Raw genomic sequence first — 23,579 nt, 5'->3', positions numbered from 1 at the left:
TCTCCTTGGACGGACAATTGTCTCGCTTAGTTTGCATAGTTTTGCCTAGGGGGAAGTTTCCAAGAGATTAGACTCTCTTCAGGTAGAAGAGATGTTTGCTGCTTAATAAAAGCTTTGTGGATTACCTAGCAGGCCTCGTTATTTGTCTCCTATCGAAAGCAGCTTTCTGAGAAACACAACAATATGTGCACTCTCCTTTCTTCTTGTTTACATGCATAGGCTCACATATGCAACCTCTGTACAAACACTCTGGTCATGTGTGCAGCAGGAACACAATCAATTAGTGTGGCTGCCAATAAACTTCCAGGCTCAATTTCACATGCTGGTTCTTATCTGGAAGCACCTTCATAGGTAGAGAGCACCTATCCTCATGTAGGCTGTTCAGTGTTTAAGTTCATCCTTCCTCTAACATCCAAAACAGATATGACTCCAGTCACAGGGCCCCCAAAAGAGGATCAGAATTACAGCATACAAGGAGGGAGGGTATCCCCACCACAGCCCTACCAAATCCCACCACACTATTATTACCTAGCTAGAGGCTTTTTCCTGCACCATGTTATACCCAGAATCTGCACGCCTGGTCAGTTTTTTAAACTGTCCCTCAGAAACTGGACTGATTTGAAGTTTTAAAAGAAACTACACTGAGATTGCAAGCCTTACCTGGAAGTAAGCCCATTGAACTCAAGGAACTCTCTTTTGAGTCTGTTTCTGTAGGACTGCCATCATGATACCTTTCATCCACCTACGTTCCTAAAATATTTATGCAGGCAAAATACTATACATCTGACATGTCACAGGAAGTTTTTTAAATGCCCTCAGAACTCATCCTTCTCAAGTGTAGAGGATGGGTTTATTCATACCAGGTAACATTTTAATTGGCCTTTCACTTTTCAGCAGAAATTACATTAGCAAAAAATATATGGACGTGTGCATGGTATTTACTATTGGAATAAATCAGTGGGATTGGCAACAGAGGCCAAAGCGACAACGAAAGATGGAATGACTTCTTACATTAAAAGACTGGTTCTAAGGAGATATATTCAGAAGAAAATCTCACTGTGTTTAACCCAAAGTAAGTGTCCAGAGGTGCCAGGCATGCTGAATCAGAATGTGCCATGCCCCTACTGGAGTCCTCCTCCTCAGAGGAAGAGCTAGAGGCCCCAGAAAGCCAGGGACTAACACCAGACCCAAAGGAGCTTAAGCCCACGGGGGAGATGGTTGCAGGGTCATCCCTGTCAAGGGAAAGGGGCTGTGCCTTTGTGGCAGACACTGAGCAACCCTGTGACCCCTGGGAGCACTGTCACGTCAAGAAACAGGCTAGTAGGCTCCTGTGCGAAGGAGTCCTCACCTCCAGAAAAGGTCTCCTCAGGAGAAAGTGATGCCTCGGCAGTAAGGCTCTGGAAAGGGGAGGCTGATTATTGCAGCTGAGCTCTGGCTTGGGTCCAGTAGGCTTCTGGCTTAAAATCTTTCACTGGCCCCATTCAGACAACATGCTAAACCATACTGCTTAACCACAAAATAGTTAACAGAATGCACCTTAATGCATTCCATTAACCATTTTGTAGTTAAGCAGCATGGTTTAGCATGTTGTCTGAACGGGGCCAGTGAAAACTCAGCCAGCATTGGAACAACTTTGTCCATCCTACCTGTTGTGGACCTTGTCTCCTGAACTGTGCCCTGTGATTGACGTTTCCTGACCTTTTGGACTGCCTAACAACCCTGCTTCTGGACTATATAATGTACCTGACTGATCTACTGTATTTGACCTCTTGCTTGCTATTGTGACCACGCTTGCTGTTGCCTGATCCTCTCTGTCTGACTGACTGCCCGTGTTCTGACTTCTGCCTGGATGTAGACCACATCTGTTTTAGCTTGAACCCCACTGGATAACCAATGGTAGGATTGAAGGTTTGCTGACTTCACTGCAGTTAGAGTCTGTTACAGCCAAAGCAGGACAGTATGCCTGACATCTCTTTGAAATGCTCCCTGTTGTACTTCCTGTATTGTCACTCCCATTACTGGGGAAGCAGCTGCTATCTGGAAGCATCCTACTACACAAAGACAAAACGACCTAAGTTCCATCCCCAATATATAAAATTTCCAAGCAGTGTTGTCAGCTAGATGTTTTAAAAAAACTTCTAATCACTTGCTGTCATCAGCCTGTAAGACTGCCAAGCAATAGTATACTTGAGAAGGTTTAAGGGAAATAAAATGCATAGTGTTCTCAACCTTTTGTACCAAGTGTCTCTTGCTTTGACAAAATAGATTGATGGCCCTGTCAGAATTCAAGTCAACAAACAGAGTTTTCTATTTAATACATACATATTAAATATGTCATTTCGTTTTATTACCTAAAATGGTTGAACTCTACACAATGTAGAAAAGATATATTCTGGGAGAAGGAATATCTCCAACTGCGAACGGTGCTAGATTTATTTTGCCAAGCAAGAATCAGTATTCATTTATTATTGTTTGCAGGAGGGTGCAGGTGCAAAAGGAATGTGTCATGTAATTTTACTTAAATATTTACAAGTTGCAGGTTTGCCATAACCCTAGTGTCTATGCTTTGATATCTTTCCTGCATAAATGTACACATTGTTTTTCATGGACACACTTGCAGAGCTGGAACAATAGATCTAGAGCATGTTTTGAACAATTTTTGCTAGTTACCACCTGCATAAAAGTCACGTTTTAACTCCAGGTAAGAGATAATTTGCTGTGCACCCAAAAAGAGCTACGTTTGATGTACCACACAGAAATGTACACATTAATAAATTTGTAATCCACAGAATTGTGTTCCGTATAATTTATTTATTTATTACATTTCTATACCGCCCAATAGCCGGAGCTCTCTGGGTGGTTCACAAAAAAACCAGATGGTTTTAGTTTGTTCCACGCCTTTGCAAATTCCTGTTGTTCTACCAGCACCTCCTCTTCCTATCCTCAGAACAAATGACTGCAGTAAAACAGTTGTGTTTTACATGGTACCTCTTTTAGCCAACAATATAGATGCTATGATGACTGTGACAAGAACTGAAAGGACTGATGTAGCTCTATCGTGCCTCAAGCCCCCATATGTATATCCAAGCTGCAAAGAATGTCAAAACAACAGCACCAGGGATGGAAGATCTTCAGTGCCCAGGTTCTATAAAGGGAGTGAGGGGGGGGCATGCTTCAGAGGAGCCCAAGAGAGGACTTTTCATTGCATGTGGGCTTTGCCTATATATAGCACTGAGCTAATCACCTGGCACTCCCAAGAGTATCTATGTATAAAGGAAGAAGCGGAACAAAAGAAGATCTCCTCACTCCGGATGGGTAAGGCAAAATGGAAAGAGCCAATCTCAAAAGGGTAGTTAGGGCTTCCCATTGATCTTAGCCTTTCTGTCCCTGCCCTGAAGCAAAATGCCTCAGGCTAGTCAAGGAAACAGCATCCCTGCAGGACCATCGGAAGCAGGCTTGGTCCTTACCATCAGAACCTTGGAGAGAGCTTTTCAACTCAAGATAAATAGACAAACAAGTGCAATAACTAAGACATCTTTGTTTGCTTGAGTTTTAAGTTCAGGCTGTAGTATAAAGAAGTGATATATGAACAACCAGTGCTCCCTTCATGCTTGGATACCAGGAGAGATAAAACATATTCAGAATTCCTGCTTTTCTTCAACATCCTGTTTTAAAAATAGCTGGGTTAAAATGAAATCTGAACTTGAAACAAACATGTTAAAATATTTTTTAAAACTTCAGCTCCCATCAAATAGTATGGCTTGGATACTAAAATAAATTAATTTAAGGAAAGTTTCCCATTCCCTCATCCCTCTGCAGCTCCCTGCACTGCCAAAAAGCCTCTCCAGATAACTGGAAGTCCTTTTGAGCAATGTGGGATGATGTATGGGACCTGCTGGGGAGGGGAGGACTCAACCAATATTGGGTGGATAAACCTCCACCTGATTTGGATTGATGCCACCCCTTGCCAAGGGTGCCACCCCCTGCCCCCTATGTCACATTGCACAGAAAGGTCTCCTGATGTTCTGGAGAGGCTTTTTAGGGAATTCAGGTGACTAGGAAGGGGGGGAGGGAGATGTGAGGTGTGAAACTTACCTTCTATTAACTTCTTTAAGTTAATGCATCTTAGGATCAAAGCCACTTAGGCTGTAGCTAGACCTAAGGTTTATCCCAGGATTGTCCTGGGGTCAAACCTGTTCATCTAAGTGCCACACAGGGCATCCAGCGCTCAGGCAGGGACGAACCCGGGATGATCCTGGGATAAACCTTAGGTCTAGCTACGGCCCTAGTTAATTTCTATATGAGGAATGAACCATGGAGAACTAACCAAATTTTTCGCTCAAAAATTATAAAATGTGGCACAATAGATTATGTATTATTGTGGCAAATTATGAGTATGTATGACTGTCAACCAAATAGTAAGAACATTTGAAGCATTATCCACCTAAGGTTTGAAGTCCAATTGTCTTCAGAGGGGAGAGGCTTGAGCCCATACTCAATGCTCCCATAGAAATTCACTAGGAAGATTTTGGAACTTGAAACATGCTTGACTTCGGCTAGATTTTGCCCTTACTTTCTGTCTCCCTGAATACCAAGTGCTGGAACGTAAACAGTAAGGGGGAGCTTTGCCTTCATGTCTTGCTTTTGGCTTCCCAGAAGCATCTGATTGGCCACTGCTGGAAACAGGATGCTGAACTAGATGGGACCTTAGTCTAATCCAGCAGGGCTGCTCTTATGTTCTAAATGGAAGTTGAAGGAAGTGACATTTGAGGGAAAGGATCACTAGTAGAACTGAAAAAGGAAAGAAGAAAGGAAACACCAGGTAATAATAATAAAAACACCCTTCATCCATTATTTATGGTTCTGCTTGTTTTAAGTTCCATCAGTGAGTGTGTCTTAAATCTAATCTCTCACATTTTCCAAACTTCACAAAATAGGTTTATTTTAGATTAAGTGACTGGAATGTTTCCTCTTTTTAATGAGATGATTTCAGGGACCTACCAAGTTAAGTAGCAATACAATATGGGCAAACAGGCTTCTCCTCTAGATCAAGAGTCCTGAAAGTGTGATCTGCTAAAACTGGCACCATACCTGTTGAAGTTAATATCTGGATAGCTTGAATATTCTGATTTCATCTTGGCATTTCGCCGGGGAAAAGTGCAGAAGAAGGCATTTGCTAGTAAACTAGCAGTCTGCTCCTGTGACATTGTGATGGAGTGGTTCATTTTTTGTTTCAGTAGAGGTATTGGCTAACAAAAGGGCAGAAAGGTGGACATAATTACTTTAGCAATTCAAAAACAAAACATTACCCAGCAACAAGAACACAAAAGAACAGAATTACATTTACTAATTTAGAGCAGATGTAATTTAGGGACATTGGTGGGTTTTTAAATCAGCAGCACTATTAAAGTCAAGAGTTGTTTACCCAAGATGATTGGGAAGAGTCTTGTTTGACAAATTGCAGGTATTAATCAATAACAACAAGAATGGCAAACAAAGCATCACTAGCCTGAACAAAATAAGGTGTCTATAGGAGGAACACATGGAGTATGAGCAACAGTGAAAGAAAAGAAAATAGAGATTGCAACACCTGTATTTTACAGTCTCACTGTAATACAGATTAAAGAAAATGGGCAATTACAGCAATCACATCTTAACAGCTGCAAAACAAGACGGCATGATGGTACACAAAACAACGCAACTATGAAAGAGGAGCTGAACCATTCCTTCCTTTGTTTTCTTTGTATTAGTGAGAGCAAAAATATTCAAGCCAAAAAAAACCCCCCACACACATTCAGTTCACTATTATTTTATAAACTAGCTTATCATAACAAAATTAATTATCTGCACATATCCATATAAAATGTTCAGATTAAGATTAAGCGAAGATTAAATTGTTTTGTGTAATTACTTTAAAATATATGGTTAAAATGTATAAGTAAGTGTAACTTTTAAAATGAGAATTTCATCACTGCTGCAAAAAATCTTTATTTCCCCTTCTTCCTTTAAAGTTTGAATATAAAGCACCAACATCACTTTTTGTACTCCTTTTGAATGATTTGAGAAATGCATATATATATGAATTCCTTTAATCAGAATGCATAATCTTCCCAAGTTGTTCCAGAATAATTGTTTAATTATTAATATGAATCCAGCCAAAAAATATAAGACCTAGCTCATAGGAGCACCTACGAACAACCAGTGTGGACGATACATTCCAATAGAAGATTTGCATTAGTTGATATCTATGGGAATGTACACAATTTCATCTCACAGATGAAAAGGTTACACAAGAACTGATCCTGAGGTTATATATCAGTCAGTCTTGATGCAAGTCACAACATGGGGCAGGGTGCTATCAGTATGCTGATGACATCCAAATATATTTCTCTATGCCTTCGACAACAGCGTCAACTAAGGATAGTGTGTCTTCTCTGAATGAATGCTTGGAAGCGGTAATGGGCTGGATGAGGAAAAAAAACTGAAGCTGAATCCAGACAAGAAGGATGTGCTCGCTGTCAAAGGCCACAACCTGGGTTTGGAGGTGTGTCAACCAGTTCTGGATGGGGTTACACTCCCCCTGAAAGACTGCATTCACAGCTTGGGGGTGCTTCTGGATCCGTTGCTCCAAATGACAGCCCAGATAGATGCGATGGCCAGGAGTGGTTACTATCAGCTTCGGCTGATATGCCAGCTGTGCCCCTTCCTAGAGTTAGAAGACCTAAAGATGGTAGTGCACGTGCTGGTAATTTCGAAGCTCGACTTCTGCAATGCGCTCTACATAGGGCTGTCTTTGTGCCTAGTCTGGACACTTCAACTAGTTCAAAATATGGCAGCCAGGTTGGTCACTGGTACATCTAGGTGTGATCACATTACACCAGTCTTAAAATCTCTTCACTGGCTGCCAATCAGTTTCTGGGCGAAGTATAAAGTGCTGGTTATTACCTTTAAAGCCCTACATGGTTTGGGTCCACGCTACCTGTGGGATCGTCTTCTCCCGTACAATCCACCCCGCACACTCAGGTCCTCTGGGAAGAATCTACTTCAGTCAGCAAAGACTAGGTTGACAACCGTTACCCAGAGAACCTTCTCTTCTGCTGCTCCCAGACTGTGGAATAGCCTGCTAGAGGAGACTCATCAGCTTGACAGTCTTTTAGCATTCAAGAAAGCTATCAAGACTGATTTCCAGCGGGCCTATCCAGTAGAATTTTAGGATAATTTTAGGATGCTTTTAACAGTGTATGTTATGTTTTTAATCAGTATTCTATGTATTTTATGTTTGCTGTTGTTCCCCGCCTCGATCCAATCAGAGAGGCGGGTAAGAAATAAATTATTATTATTTTATTATTATTACAACCTGATTGATTATGCCTAAGAGCTTATTTACATGCTCTAAAAACCTTCAAGCAGAGTGGCCAAGTGGGCATACCCATATAAAGAAAACAACATCTGAATTGGCATGACCACGCTGACAGGAAGTGCTTTTTGGTGACAATTTGAACACATGTAACGGCTGAAAATTGTGCAGAAACATTGCCACAAATCACCACTGGGAAGTAGTACTACCGTATTTTTCGATTCTAAGACACACTTTTCCCCCTAAATAAACAGCTCTAAAAATGGAGTGAGTCTTAGAATCGATGGCGTCTTAGAATCGAAGCAATATGGTAAGAGGAAAAGAGGAAGCTCCTGCAGCAGCCTCGAGCCATGCGAGCGAGGAGGAGCTGGGAGGGTAAGCGCCTGGTTTTTTGTTAGTCAAATTTATTCGTAAGTCCCATCGATTTCCATGGGACTTACTTGCGTGTCGTCCCCCCCTGGTGCACAGATAAGTAAAGAGCAGGACTGGAGAGTTAAGCGTTTTAGCTCCTTAATTGCGTCTTCTCCTCTCTCCCCGCCTGAAAATGTTGTTTACTCTTTGTTTCAACGCCCCCCCCTCTTCCCACGCAAACGGCGGTTTCTTCTCTCACAGAGGGAAAAAAGAAAAGGAAGAAAGCGCGGGCGGGGGGAGGAGGTTGGCTGGGCGGTGAGGGAAGTATTTCTTCGATTCTAAGATGCCCTTTTTTCCCAAATAAACATCTCTAAAAATGCGGTGCGTCTTAGAATCGAAGAAATACGGTATTATCATCAGCTCTTAGGACTGATTTGTATATGGAATCCTAAATCTGAAAAGCTCCTGGATGCAGGAGTAACTAGTGTGACCGCACTATGTACCACTTTTAGCAGAAGCAAAAAGGCTAAAAAAAAGCTTCATTGTTCTTATAGCTTCACTGAGACCTTTCATCAAAGAAAAAAAATGCTCTAGCCAAATGTCTTATCAGTCTGTGCTTTAGTTTTATAAAAGTAAGTCATTGTGTCATAAAGTAGATGACAGAGATTTAAGAAATCCTGTATGACATTTGCCTGCATGAGACAACCTGTTTTCCAAATATTGATAGAATATGTAAACCAGTGTGATTGGTATATTTTAAGGTTACTTATAGCTAAGCTCAAATAGTGGTCCAAATGAAAGTTCTTTGCTTTTTTGTATCGTCTTCAATTCAAAGCATCCTTAAATATGCAGCATTCTTCATGTTGCTCATGTTGTGTTATGGTTACATTTGCTTTTACAGCTGTCAAAAAGGCTTTCCAAATAGCTAAGTGGTACAACAAGACAAAAATATCCTGAATTTCTTCCCCCCCTAAAAATGTCCTTGTCAGCATAAAATTATACATAATTTTGTTGTACTCTTTAACATAAAAAATATTCTTTATTTCCCCCCCAAAAAGCAGGTAATTACAATTACAAATTTATACCTTACTTGAATGAGCAATCCTTCTAATTTCATTGGAAAATAATAGGTTCAAATCTCAATGTAAAAGATTTTACTTTGATACTGTGGGCAAATAGTACCATTATGTTAGACTTGAATTCCACACACGAAGTGGTAAATCAAGCATTTTCATAGTACTGAAGAAAGCCACAACAACAGACAATAAACACAAAGAGTAGTTTTAAACAACAGTAGTTTCACAGCCAATTCTTTTTTCATACATTAGAAACACATGAACAGAAAGAAATCAACTCAGAATGAAAACTTCCTGGCTGTTTCAGCACATCCCTCCAGTGTATGCAAAATTTTGATCTATGGCTCAAATCAAGATTCAGAAATAGGACAGGGAATTTTAATGTCTTTTTATATTGTTATGGATGAATGTTGTCCTCGCTATTCCCTAGGCTTAGCTCAACAAGGCTGGAACCACATAACAGGGCCTTGGCATTTTGACCTCAACCATTTGTTATGGTATATAGCAAATTAATCTGCTACAGAGAATCTACTTAAGATGTGTCTACCAACCTGGGTGCAGATGCTAGGCAGACAGAGCGCAAGTTTCACCATATCAGGCAAAATGGACTGAAACAGGTGCTGAGCCTCTGCGTCTTCAAGCACCTGTAGTGCAAACGAAAGATAGCATTTGAGTCTAGTGCTAGGAAAATGGTCAGGCAAATCAGGTTGTACAGCAGCTGAGTTTCCCAAGACAGAGTTATTTCTTAGGACAAAAACAAAAAAAAAGTCAGATATATACATACGTACACATTTTTGTAATAAGGAAACAAATACAGAATTTAATCTATTGTCTACCTATATCTATATAAGAATGAGGTAGTGTAAGGCTTATTACTCGAGATCTACCAGACTGATTTTGCTCTTCTTTTTTTATTTCAAGCTTGAGCAGTGTGGACATGCAGAAAATCTTGAAAGTTCAAAGTTTTATTTGTTTATTTATTTCATTTCTATACTGCCCAATAGCCAAAGCCCCCTACACAATTCACAAAAATTAAAACCACAAGTTGCAACATAACATATAAAATATGGAAGCTTAAAACCACAATGTAAAAGTACAACCAAAATAAAACCTAGCAGCAATGCAGAGATTTAAAATATATAGGCACCTGGCACCAAAAGAAGTACAACATAGGCGCCAAGTGAACATCTATAGAAAGCTCATTCCACAGCTGGGGTGCCACAGCAGAAAAGGCCCTTTTTGCAGTAGCTACCTGCTTCACTTTCTTTGGCAGTTCAAAATGCAAGCTTTAACAACAATTAATTTCCTCCGTATCAAGCAGGAAGGGCAGCCTTTCTGCCAGCAGGATGATGGACAGCTCTGCTCAGCCAATCAGTGTAGCGTAAGGGCAGGCCATGCTGTTAGGCTGTCAGAAAGGCGGAGGGGGAAACGGGGCGCTCAAGGGAGGGGGCGGGATCGCACCACATGTAAATTTGGCTGTGTGAGCGCCTCTGTGGTGAGAGGACTGAAGGGCAAAAAAGAAGGAAAAGAGCAGGACTACTAGTGCCCATGGTGACATGGGCTTTATACTAGTAGGACTAGTAGGACAAAAGAGTACTTTTAATTGTCACTTGAAATGATTCAGCCAATCGCTGGTGCCGAAGAACCAATAGTTGTTTCTTTCCCCACTCCCTGCGTGCCAATCACATGGTCGCAATTTGCATAATTACCTGGGAAGCAACACAGCTTGCCGTGTTGGCCACCGCCGGGCACGTGGTGCAGCAAGGGTGGCTTTCACTCACCCCACAACCCCTACTGCAAGTCGTGGGTTGTAGGGTGGGTATGAAGCCACCTCCACTGCACGCCAGGTTCGGATGACATGGCAACCCCCGCTGTGTTGTGGGTAATTATGGCCATGCTACCTGCACACACAGGGGCAGGAAAAGAATCCGCGATGGGTTCTTTGGCCCCCGTGATTATCCAAACCTGTTCTATGTGTGAATATAATGGTTAGAGTATTGAATTAGGACCAGGGAGACTGGAATTCAAATACCTATTCAGCTATGAAGTTCACTGAAAGTAACTATTTCTCAGCGTAATCTACTTCACAGAATTGTCATGAGGATAAAATGGGGGATGGGGATCTTTTTACACCATTTTGAGTTTCTTGGAGAAAAGGCAATATATAAATGCACCAAACCAATATTGTAACAGAAGATTAACATGATTCCAGACACTGTAAAGCCATTGAAGACTTCAAAAGGTAGCAGTGAAGCAGTGACTGCAAAAAAATAATAATAAAAAAATTGACTTCAACAAGCAACTGACTCAAAATACTGCAACAGGATCTATGCATTCCTTTTCATCCACATGAATCTTCTTCAGGAATGAAGACTTACAAAAAGTTTTGGGAAGAGCTCCTGCAATATTTTAAGTAGTCTTCCATTTTACACACCCACACCCACACCCACACCCACACCCACACCCACACCCACACCCATATATATGTAATGATCCTATATTGAAAACAGATTTCTTTGTTTCATGAACTGATTCAAAGTAAGACTGCTTAGACAGGAAAAACATGTTTTTTAAAAAATGTCAGTAGTCTTTAAGTGTAAGAGAAAACATAAAAACTGTGGACCTGTTCAGCCAGAGCATACACTTCCCCCAGCAGTAACACGTAATAATATTAAAAGACTGAATTTGGATCTCAAGAAGAAAAATAAAACAAATACATATGAACTGAATTCAAAGGAAGACATTTAACCTTAAATGTCTAGAAGATTGTCAGCTTCCAATAGTTCCTCTCCTTTGGGTAGCACCTCCTGTCTTTTAAAACTGACACATGAATAGTGGCTGCCATGCTTTGTTGACTGCCACAAACTCTATAGTTTCATTCATCTGGTGACAGATTATGGCACTGGACTTTGTCATAGCTGTCAGCTCTTCAACCTTTTCCCTTATGCAGCTCTGGAAGTAAATGCAGTATAAGAGCACAGGAGATTTCTTCCTTGAAACAGAACTGCAACCAACAGTTTCATAGCTTAGGTTTGGAAAATGTGTAAGAACCGCACCTGCTCGATTTATTTAATACTCACCTCTTAAAATGGTAGCTTCACCCCATGTTTTTCAACCTTCTTTCATTTATTTGTGACCAACAAGTTTACGAACTACCAAACCCTTGGGCATGGAAATAAATGTACTTTGTTGATAAAATCGGAAGACACTAAGACTCCTGACAGTGTCTATCTCCTCCCTCAGCATAGCAATAAATGGGGAAGGAGGAGTTCCACAACGCCTCCTTCCCCAGCGGGTTGTAGAAGATCATGGAAACAGAGATCTACCAGCTGGAGGAGAACGTCGGCAGGGGTTTTAACTGCTCTTGCCAAACAACTCTGTAGGCAACCAAAATAATTCATGGTGACTGCCACATGACATGATAACCCATGATGGGTTAAATAACCCACTCTGCAAACCGTGGTTTATCAGAGTGTGTTATTCTTGCCAAATAAGCCACCATGGGTTAAAAAAACCCAGACAGACAACACAATAACCCTGTATTAAATAAGCCATTGTGGCTTATTTAACCCATCGTGGGTTACTATGACATCTGAACCCAGTCAATGTTTAACTAATGTTAAACATGTTTAACAATGTTTAGTCTAAACTGGAAATGGATGCTCCTGAACTCCTCCTCCTCCAGCCCACATGGGAGAAAGGGAAGAGGGAGTGTGCACAAACATGAGGCCAGCTGCAGCTAGTTCCATTAGCAAGAAATGTGGATTATCATTATGGTTTGTTGCTGTGTAACATGGAGCACCCCTTTATTTTCCTTACATTTGCTACCAATTGCTGCTGAAGCACCACCTTCAGGATTCAACCACTGAATACTGAAAATAAGAGTATGAACTCATTTTTCTTTGGATTGCACATTTTTCCAAAACCTGTAGAAAATAAGGGATGTTTGTTAAATTTCTTCATACATAAGAACAAATTGTTTATTAATAAAAACAACAACCTGTTGCGGACCACTTTTTGTCCTTATCCTATTATAACACTGTATTGGTTGCTTCATCTTCTGAGCAACTCCACTTGAAAAAAGTTGTATGATGGTATAAAGCCTAGACTGTATCTATCTTGCCACCTCAAAGATGACACAATACTGACAGATCCCATTTTTTAAAACTCTCATTTTTAAAGCAAATTTATTTCTCAGGCAACATACATTGTTTACACAACGCTGTGTGCCACACATCAAAGAAATTACTTGGGTGAATTTTCTCAAGGCTGGCATATGAATGATTGCTTATATGAAACCGAGTTTTGGCTCTGATCCCCAAAGACCTGTATCAGCAACACTCCCACTCATTTTAAGGGGCATTTGCACAGGCAGATTATTCTTGAGGACTGGGCTGCCTGCAGGATACAAGGAACTTGGCACAGAGGTGAGGGCACAAGGCCAAGCAAACCTGACTTAGTTTCACAAAATGGACATTCATGCTGCAGTCAAAAGAGGATTATTGAGCAGTACCATAAGTAATGTTCACCCGACACAACAGCCCACCATGGATTATTTAACCCACGATGAGGCTGAGACTTGTACGGGGTATGTGTGGCTGCCATTGTGATGCAACACTTGTTTGGGGGTTGTTGTGTCATGCAAACCTGGCGAGCGTGAATTAAGTAAGGGTTAAACCTTCACACAACCTGATCTGTTTTAAAGTTATGCAAGGGTTGTTTAATCCTTACATAACTCACACTAGCCGGGTTCACATGACACAACAACCCCTGAGTGGGGGGTTGATATGCAATCTGGTGTTAAATAACCGATGACAAGCCACGGCGTGTAGTATTGATTCTTCAAAATGTAAACATTTCGCACACCCAACAGCATGTGGGAGAAGCCAGCGAGAATAGCACAGGACAGAATGATGCTGGTTAGAGTTTTTAAATCTAATCCTGACAAAACAAACTACATGAGACACAACACTAGATCCCTCTACCAATCACATAAGACAACAGGATAATCAAGTTCCAAGGCATTTTACATTCTTGTAAAATAGATTCCCTTTCTCTTCTGCCCTCCCCATATTAAACCAAAGGATGCTTGCTGACTGAATCTCATTCCCCTTAGCAGAATTAATACCTTCCTCAGATCTAATGCAATTCCCTCACCCATAAACACACTTCCTGCACTTAAGAATAAAATAGGGTTTTGCTTGCAGCAAACTGTTATGTTTTTATAAGCAAACTACTATGACTGATTTGGAATTGGTCTTACATTCTACCATTTACTGTCACAGCCTTCTTTAACGGAAGGCAGTTTTTCCTTCTATTTTAAATGAGTACCGAAAACAATTCCAGTGTCTTAAAAAATGCTGTCTGCTGAATTTAAACCGAGTTGTAGGCTATCACTCAATCTGAGGACTGACAACAGGTTCTCCGCCCCCACCCCCATCCCACAAGACAATGGTCTCCTCCACAGCACAACATCTCTTTCATATTAAGCCACACTTTCTTTATACTTAACTTTGCCAACAAAATCAAGCACTATTAGTATTTCTCATTGCTTATTCGATTCCAGAAGAGAAGGAACCTGAATGTCGTGAAAATTCACTGCATTTATGTTTCCTGTTCTCTTCTGGAATCATTTTAGTAATGTAAAATCTTAATAGTGCTTGATATGGGTTATAAAGCTCTCTCAGCTGGTATTGCCTTTCCTATGTCGATAGGTAGCCCCAGCTGGAACATTCTTTACTCAATGGCCCATGGCTGCCCTACTAATCCCTAGACCAGCCTTTCCAAACCTGTTGCCCTTCAGATGTTTTGTCCCTTAACTCTCAGCATTCCTGGTCATTGGCCATGCTGGCTGGGGCTCATGGGAATTGAAATCCAAAACATCTGGAGGGCACCAGATTGGGGAAGGTTGCCCTAAACTAGGCTTGTAAATAGCCACTTGCCTGGGAGCAGAGAGAACTAGGTCACTTTAAAAAAAAAACCTGAAGCAACTTTACTGTTTTTTCTGGAGGATCTTGCTTACAGCAGCCAACCAGGCAAATGGCCATTTACAAGCCTGGTTTATATGGTCAAGCATTAGCAAGGGCCAGCAAGAGCCACTGAGTAAAGAATACTTCTGCCTGACATCATATGTTGACATAGGAGAGGCAGTGCAAAGTGAGCAACCAGATTTGCTCCAAATCAAGCACCATTAGGATTTCACATCCCTAAGGAGATCCCAGGAGATAACAATAAACCTTAATACAGTGTCACTGGGCTGTTTCCAATGCAGTACGAGGACAAGGATGCTTCTCTGCCCCCACCTATGCACGGCACCCCAAACAGCCCCCAAACCCTCTCCTGAGGGTTTGCGTACGCTCAGGATAGGCTTTGGACGTGGAACAAGGGACTGCACTGGGAGGAGGGAACTGAAGTCACCCAGATAAAGGTAGCTGGCATGAGCGAGCCACCAGCTCACACATATTAATGTAAGTTCCAATGTCTAAAATTTCAGGTAAGAAAATGTCTGCAACTACCAACAATAGCCCAAATGCAATCTCTAACATGAAGGAATGCAATAGGAAGCTCAAGGTAAGAAGTATTTACACAGTAGTTTTCTATTTTTACATGATGTTAAAATGATTACCAGGATCACAAGGGAAGGTGGGTATGGGAGAACTGTAAACTGTGACCATTTTCTTCTTTAGTTATTATATGAAGTGAATCTACCAGGAAACATGTACAGCTGTCAAGTATATTCACTATCTTAGAATGCTTTCCTGATTAGGAAAAAAAAAACACAAAAAGAAAAAGAAAGAATAAGGTAATCTTTGGAGGAAGTAGGGAATAATCACATTGGATTATGCAGAGAAGAACCTTATTTGAGGAGGGGGGAAAGGAACATTTGACATTTATCAAAACCACAAACTGACACTTCGAAAAGAAAGGAGGAGACAGCTTACAAAGACAGAGGTTAATTTGGCTTTCTTTAATTTTTCCCTCCTGATAGCTAAAATATGTTTCCTGCCAATCCAAGATTCCAATGATCTCTCAGGTGTATCCTACTTGACAAGACATGCTTCATTTTAATGATTTCCATAATTCTAAATAAAGTTCAAATGTTTTATGAGAATGAGTAATGAGAAGTTATTTTCTTCATTTTAAGGGATTTTAAAACAAATTTCTGTTTTCAAACCAAGCATGTGATCCTTCCACAATTTACATGTTTTTTTTTCAATTAGCTCCCCAAGCTCTGTCTAAGCTCCCCGAATGACAGAAGTCCTCCCATATCCTGGCTTGGCACAGAGAGGTCTGTATAAAGGATTGTGGTGAACTAGGATTTGGCAGGAGTCTTGTTTGAAGCCCAGAAGTCTGCAACAGTGGTGGTATCTCCTTTCCATGGAAACCAGGCATCTACTTCAAAACATAGAAAGACTAGTGAAAACTGTTGAGGCTCACCATCCTCCTCATTGATATGTAAATTAATTCCCTAATCTAAATGCTCTGGGAGCCTTAGAATACTTACATGATGGTATGCAGCATACAAAAAATGAAGAGCATCTCTGTGTGGGGGAAAGAAAACAGCTATTGCTTTCAATGTACCTATGCCAGCTTTCATGTCAGGGGTATATGCCTCAGGTACAACTGGTGAGGTCCATGCTTCATCCTCTACTTCTGCTTTGAGGTGGGAGTGGGGCGAACAAGTCCTGCATGAAAGAGATGCTCATTCCCCCCTGCACTGTTCTTTGGACAACCCAGTCTGCCTTTTCAAATAGCAAACTTGGCAAATGTAGTTGAGCCAGTTTAATTCCTCCTCTAAACTCTTCCTTTGCTCGCAACCATGTGCTGTAGTTTCCCCTTTTCTGTGGAAAGGCAAATAGTTTTCTCCCTGCCCTCTGTCCCTTCCTGACACTATAGCTATATGGACTGATGGTCTCCACTTGTCTCTATTAGCTGCCTGCCCCTCTTAACTGTGTTGGCTAGAGAGTACCAAACATGGGATGAATAAATCAACAACTGTAAACAGTAAAACAGAATACCCAGTTGCCCAAGTTAGTATCATCTGGATATAAACTCAGATGCAGCTTCTCAGAGAACGAATAAACAGAAGGATAACGAGAGCATGCGTCACTAAAAGCCCATCAGAATTTCAGTGTAGACAGAGCTGACTTATCAAGTGAAAATATTTCTGTGTTTTGTTATCTTTCATCAGCAACATTCGAGTAAGGGAGAAAGAATAGAGCAGGAGGAGGGTGCTACTAAGCCCCAAATTAGCCCTAACTTTGAATGCATCTTTGCATTTAACATTCAAATAGCATCAGCTGTGAAGGCTAATAATTATTAGAATGTAAGCCTATGCGGCAGGGTCTTGCTATTTACTGTTTTACTCTGTACAGCACCATGTACATTGATGGTGCTATATAAATAAATAAATAAATAATAATAATAATAATATTTACAACAGACACAGAGGAGGAATTTACCATTTCCTTCCCAATGGAAATAGCACCTTCAGAGGAGGGAGTTTTCTCAGAACACAAGCAAGGGAAGAAAAGGTTAAGTTCCTTCTGCTGCAATCTTGATAATTATCAGCCCTCTCACCACCTGATGCTATTTGCTTTTGCAAAACCTGAATCTCAGATGTAAAGATACATTTAATATCATGTCTAGTTTGGCCCCAGGTTGCAAATTACTGATTAATCTGGGTTGGTGTTGTTAACATGAGCCTCTTTATACCAATTTAAAATCAACTACAACAAACTTGAGACACCTTAGGGTGACCATACAGTATGGAAAGGAGGGAATTTGTATAGAAAAGGGAATTTCAGCAGGTGCCATTTGTATGCATGCAGCACGTGGTGAAATTCCCTCTTCATCACAACAGTTAAAGCTGCAGGAGCCCTGCCCTCTTGACCAGATAAGGAAGAGGGCAGGGAATTTCACCACATGCTGCATGCATACAATACAACTGCTGAAATTCCCTTTTCTATACAACTGTTAAACATACAGGAGCCCTGTCCTCCTTTTCACACAGTCACCACAAGACACCTGAAATATCATCTTTGAATGCATTCTTCAGTTTATTATTAAAGCATTTTAAACCACCCATCTCATATCTGAAATACATAGTGTTCACAAAGCAATTATCTTTACTTTCAAGGATTTAAAGAAGTTTCCAATTTGTCCAATAAAAGGAAAACTTTTGGCTTTTCTGGAGAGGAAAAAAATCTCCACTCTAATTTGAAAGTGCATTTTAAAAAATAAAGTAAAATATTGGATTCTGTAAATATATGACCTTGTATTTTTGAAGCATACGAAATAAAATGAAACGCAGCATGGAGCAACTTGATAACATTCTTCTGCCTTAGGTCATTTTGTTCCCAGCTTAAAAGCCTTCATTTATAGCATTGACCTCCCTCAGTACAACTTATTTCTTTTAATGCTGTCCAGACCATTACAAAAATAATTAATAAAAAAAAAACTAGTCATCAATACAAAATGCTTTTATATTAGTGTTTCCATTTTCTGCAGTTTTATTAACTCTCAGCCTTTTGGCTAAGATCAAGTGTGTGTTAATTGAAGTAAACATTCTGTTATAATCATACATGGCTTTTATATCCTTCTTTACACACCACCTGATATGAAGACTGTGAGCCTGAGACCTGGGCCAGTTTTGTAAATATAGCCAATAGTTTTTGTAAGCGCTCAAGAAATAATAAATGTGAAGAAAAAGAAACCACCTCAATTAATGAATATTTGAACCTTAGTCAGCAATTCAGACTGGGTTCGGACAACACAATAACCAACAGTGGGTTAAATAGTCAATGGTAGGTTAAATAATCAAGGTTAGTTATTGTGACATCTGTCGGGACTTTTTCACACCACAGCTGATTATTTGGCCAACTTTTTCTAAACAACTACTGGTTATCGTGGAGTCATTAATTTACTTTTAATTTGTCAATAAGTTTGAGAACTTCATCTTTTGTCACCACTGTTTGCCTCAGTTCCTCAGACTCCCTTCCTGAAACCATCAGTTCAGGCACAGGTGTCCATCCTGTATCTTCTGCAGTGAACACCGATGGGAAGAATTCATTCAGTTTCTCTGCAATCTCCCTATCCTCCTTTAGGACTCCCTTAACTCCATTGTAGCTGGTTTCTTGCTTCTGATATATTTAAAGAATTCTTGATCATTGGCCTTGATATTGTTAGCTATATGTTCTTCAAAGTGCTTTTTTTGCATCTCTTATTATCTGCTTGCATTGCCTTTGGGCAAGCTTGTGCTCCCTTTTATTTTCTTCAGTTGGGCAAGACTTCCATTTTCTGAAGGAAGCCCTCTTTTCTACAATAACTTCTTTGAAACTGCTAGTTAACTATGCCAGTGACCTCTTGGACTTGGTGCTACCTTTCCTAATTTCTGGTATACATTTTAGCTGAGCTTCTGTTATTGTGATTTTGAGTAACTTCCACAAATTCTGAAGGGATTTAACCCTCTTGACTCCTCCTTTCAACTTCCTTTTCACCAGTTCCCTCATTTTAGAGAAGTTTCCTCTTTTGAAGTCAAATGTGACTGTTGGACTTCCTGGGCAGTTTCCCACTTAAGTAAAAATTTAGTCTGATAGCACTGTGGTCACGGTTACCAATTGATTCAACAAAATTTACATCTCTTACTAGGTCTTGGGCAACGCCACTTAAGATTAAATCCATGGTCTTTTAGGAAATCAAGAAATTTAACCTCTTTGACATGACTGGAATATACATTTATTCATCCCCTTCAGATGATTTAACCTGATCTGGATACTTCCCAGCTCCTGTCGGCTTTCCCCAAGGATTTAGTTTAAAAGCTCAGCTAAAAACTTTTCTTTTTCCTAAAGCTTTTAAAACTTGATTTTGTTCTGACTTTATACTGTTAGTTTTACCCTACCCAGTGCCTGTTTACCCTACCCTGTGCCTGTTTGCATTCTCTTCCCCTCCTTATTGTTTTATCATGGTTTTATTAGAATGTAAGCCTATGTGGCAGGGTCTTGCTATTTACTGTTTTACTCTGTACAGCACCATGTACATTGATGGTGCAATAATAATAATAATAATAATAATAATAATAATAATAATAATAATAATAAAAAAAAAAGCTCCTCTGCCACCATTTTTATGTTTAGCATCAGCAGTTCCATTTTGGTTTAAGTGGAGCCTGTCCCTCTTGTACAGGCCCAGCTTCTCCCAAAATGTTCCCCAGTGCCTAACATATCTGAACCACCCTGAACCACTTGGTTCAAAAATATTTACATCTCATACTAGGCCATGGGAAACACCACTTAGGATTAAGTCCAGGGTTGCCTCCCCATTGGTCGGTTCTATGACCAACTGTTTTAAGGCACAGCCGTTTAAGGCATCGACAAATTTAGCATCCTTACCATGACATTAGAGGCCATCAAGTTGGGGAAGGCTGTTGTATATGCTTATGCTGAAACCTTCCTTTGTTCAAGATTATATTGCAAGCTCTGTTACTTTGGGAGTATCTGTCCCTTTTCATCAAGATCTTTTGAACATCTAAATTAACTAACTATTGAGTTAATCTAGCACGTGAAGCCAATGCAATAAATAAATAATCATTTAAAAATCAGTAGACCACGCTAACAAGAAGGCATCATTAAACAACCTGGACTTGTTGAACAACCTTGTTTTAGGACAGTAACATGAAATTAGTCCCACATACACCAAAACAGCCCAGCTTCCCATTCACTCCAAAACACACACCCCCGAAAAACATCCTGTCTCATCAAACTCCTTTTTGAGTTTGCTGATAGTGTTGTGATACTTTGAATTAATGATTTTGTACTGTCATTTTAATATTGCTGATATAAATTTTTATATTGTAATTTAATTGAGGCAAGCCACGTTGTGTAACACATGTGTATTATAAAGGCAGGGTATACTTTTTATCGAAATAAAAATATAAAAATTAATGGTTATATCCAATTATTGCCTCCACTGAAAAAACAGCCTCCATCAGTGGAAGAGAGAAGAGACAAATTCCTCTCCCCCCTGCAGCCCCTGAAAATCTGCTCTGGAAGACTGGGGGGGGGGGGTCCTGCTAACTAGGGGGCTGTTGAGGGGATGAGGGAAAATTTGACTGTGTGAACGGGTAACACGGGCTTTTGTCCGTTGATCTTAGACCAATCATTACCATATGAACGATTTGTATAGGTCTGTTATTACATTAAAAGCATACCCAAATGAACAATGTGTTGATTTGAATAAACTGCTCTACCCCATGCACTATGCAATCCCCACTGAGACAATAGGAAATTAATGTCTGAACATTTCCCCATTTAAACAAAGTATATGAAATTAACCATCATCATCAGTATTCAGGAAGGTTTTCTCTGAAATGAAAGGGCTCCCTCTTCTGTTAGGCTTTTTAAAAGAATACATGCGAACATTTTACATAGACTTAAGCCATTTCAAGTGAAAATTAGTTTATCATACTTAGTGGCATGTATATATTAATACATGCTCCTCAAAACATTATGTGGATATTATAGAGCTAGCTCATCTAGATAGATATAGGCCACATTCAATGCGTTGGACAAAAAAACAGAACTAAAACTAAGTTCTTTTAGTTGCTTATTGCTTTAAAAGGGTCAATGAAATTGCTTACCCATCTCCTGAAACCGAAGTACTGTGTGTTCCAAAATAAATAAATAAATAAATACTGAAACTGGGTTATTTTAGCTACTTGGCCACTTCTAAAATCATCTTAATCAGTCTTTTCCAAAAGAGAGACGAGATTTCTATTGAATGGGAAAACTTTAGATTGGATTTGCCAAAAATCCAAGCAAGTTTTTTATTCCTTTACTCTTGTTATCTAAATGCTGCTTTTAAAATGCTTGTTAAAGTACAGCAATTTCTTAAATACTTTAAAATTTAATACTTAGCATTTGTGTAGTGCATTTCAGCTGTTAACAATACTTCACACCACAATCTCAATATTCCTTACAATGGTCATCTCTGGGTGCCCTTGCCAACTGAAGTGAGATGGGTGGCTACCAACTAACTTTTTGGCCGTGATACTCTGGCTATAGAATGCCCTCCTAGACACACTCACCTGGTGCAGAAGGCCCTGTTCAGACAACATGCTAAACCATGACGATTAAGCATTTTGATTTAAATATTATATCTCAGTGTGTCATGAGAACCATGACTTAATATGTCATGTGAACCATTTCTAACCATGGTGGCTACATAACTATAGTCACTAACCATAGTGACTAACACACTCACTAACTAACTACTTGCTGCAAAAGAGTTAGTGGCTTAACCATGGCTTAGCGTGTTGTCTGAACAGGCTTACTTATCACAAGTAGCATTCTAGCACACACTGTCTAATCATTCCTACTTTGCTCCTCACACTAGCAGGGATGGCTAAACAAACCAGAAACTCACCAGCAAGAAAAAACTTAGTGTTCAAACCCAGTTTGTGGGTTATCATTTTCAAACAAGCTAAGGGTTCTGCAAACAACTTCAAATCCTGGCTTCAGATTAAGTAAGTGACAAACCATGAGTCCCAGGCCAGACACATGAGCTGGTTCACACAATATGCCAGGCCTCAGTGTGAGTTAATTAAACCACAGTGAGCTGTGGTACACGCCTAGGGTTATGTGAGGGTTGTTCGACCTTCATATAACCCCGGGTGGTTGGGTTCAGATGACATGACAACCCCCCAATTGGGGGTTCCATGTTCAAAATGGTGGGCAGCACATGCTATGGCTCATCAGGCATTAAATAACCCACGATGAGCTGACGTGTTGCACGAACCGGCCCATCCCTAAGCTTTTGCTTCCTAGTGTGTTCCTGATTAATTTGCCGTTCCTAGGAGGAGTCAAACAGAAGCAATAAGGAAAGGATGAACAAGCATGCTGTTCATCAACAATAAGCCAAGATTCTCTGGAATTCTATCTGATTATTACATGTGAACATGGTCTTTGTCTTCAGCATTCATACCACGAGTGTTTACCAAAAATCTTTCACTGATCTGCAGCCTGGGAAATAATATTTATATATTGGAGACATTAAACTTTTACCACTTCACAGCCAAAAGCAGATCTCTTTGTTTAGAAGTGTACATGCACATGTCAATGTTTGTGGCAAGATATACCTTGTTGCAAACACAACATAACATAACAATACTGAAAGAATGTCAACCAATTCCAGAACTAGTATGTAGGTTTGCTTGGATTTCATTAAACTACAATATTATTTTTTCATACCTTTGGAAAATGCCATACTTGCTTACATCAAGCCACAAAACTAGCAAAGAGTCTTCATTAATTCACCATACTCAAACAATTAATTTCAATTCAGTATCTAGGCAGAACTGACTACATTAAAAAGCACACAAATACTAAAGGAAGTGCTTTGTGAGTGTCCTGGCATTTGTTAAATGAACAGAGTCATTTGTCTGATCTAAATATCTAACAACACCCACACAGATGGTAAGGGGAAACAGATGCACTAATAGGCACATGTAGGAAAATAAAGGCTGGCTCCCACAGTGATATGCAAGAGGGATCATTCATATTATCTCTTTCAAGTGTGCATCAGCAAATAAAACAGGATACAGTCTGTTTATATTTAGGAGACATAACAAATATCTAGGCATATCAAAAACTGATGTATTTCCGCAATGTACTTTGCACTTTGGCTGCAACTAGAAATTCTACCAGAATGGCTATCAGCTGCTATATATGGAAAAGTCTGAGCTGCACAAGTTTGTGGGGCTGTTTGCATGTAATGACAGCAAATCCACATCAGGGATG

At 40.0% G+C, this 23,579-nt stretch overlaps 1 protein-coding gene across 2 annotated transcripts in view; it reads right to left on the bottom strand.

Annotated features, from left to right (window-relative positions):
- Positions 1–23,579, bottom strand: part of PARG (poly(ADP-ribose) glycohydrolase) — an 88,894-nt gene that overhangs the window by 37,662 nt on the left and 27,653 nt on the right. For both annotated transcript variants that reach the window (XM_063133137.1, XM_063133138.1), the window contains 2 exons: positions 9,336–9,428; positions 5,092–5,249 (listed from right to left, as the gene is read on the bottom strand). In XM_063133137.1, coding sequence (XP_062989207.1) covers positions 5,092–5,249; positions 9,336–9,428 — 251 coding nt within the window. The remainder of the gene's footprint in view (positions 1–5,091; positions 5,250–9,335; positions 9,429–23,579) is intronic.

Source organism: Elgaria multicarinata, chromosome 8 (genome assembly GCF_023053635.1).
Source record: "Elgaria multicarinata webbii isolate HBS135686 ecotype San Diego chromosome 8, rElgMul1.1.pri, whole genome shotgun sequence".
NCBI lineage: Eukaryota > Metazoa > Chordata > Lepidosauria > Squamata > Anguidae > Elgaria > Elgaria multicarinata.
Note: the sequence above shows the minus strand (reverse complement) of the source record. Positions and strands in the feature narration are given on the sequence as shown.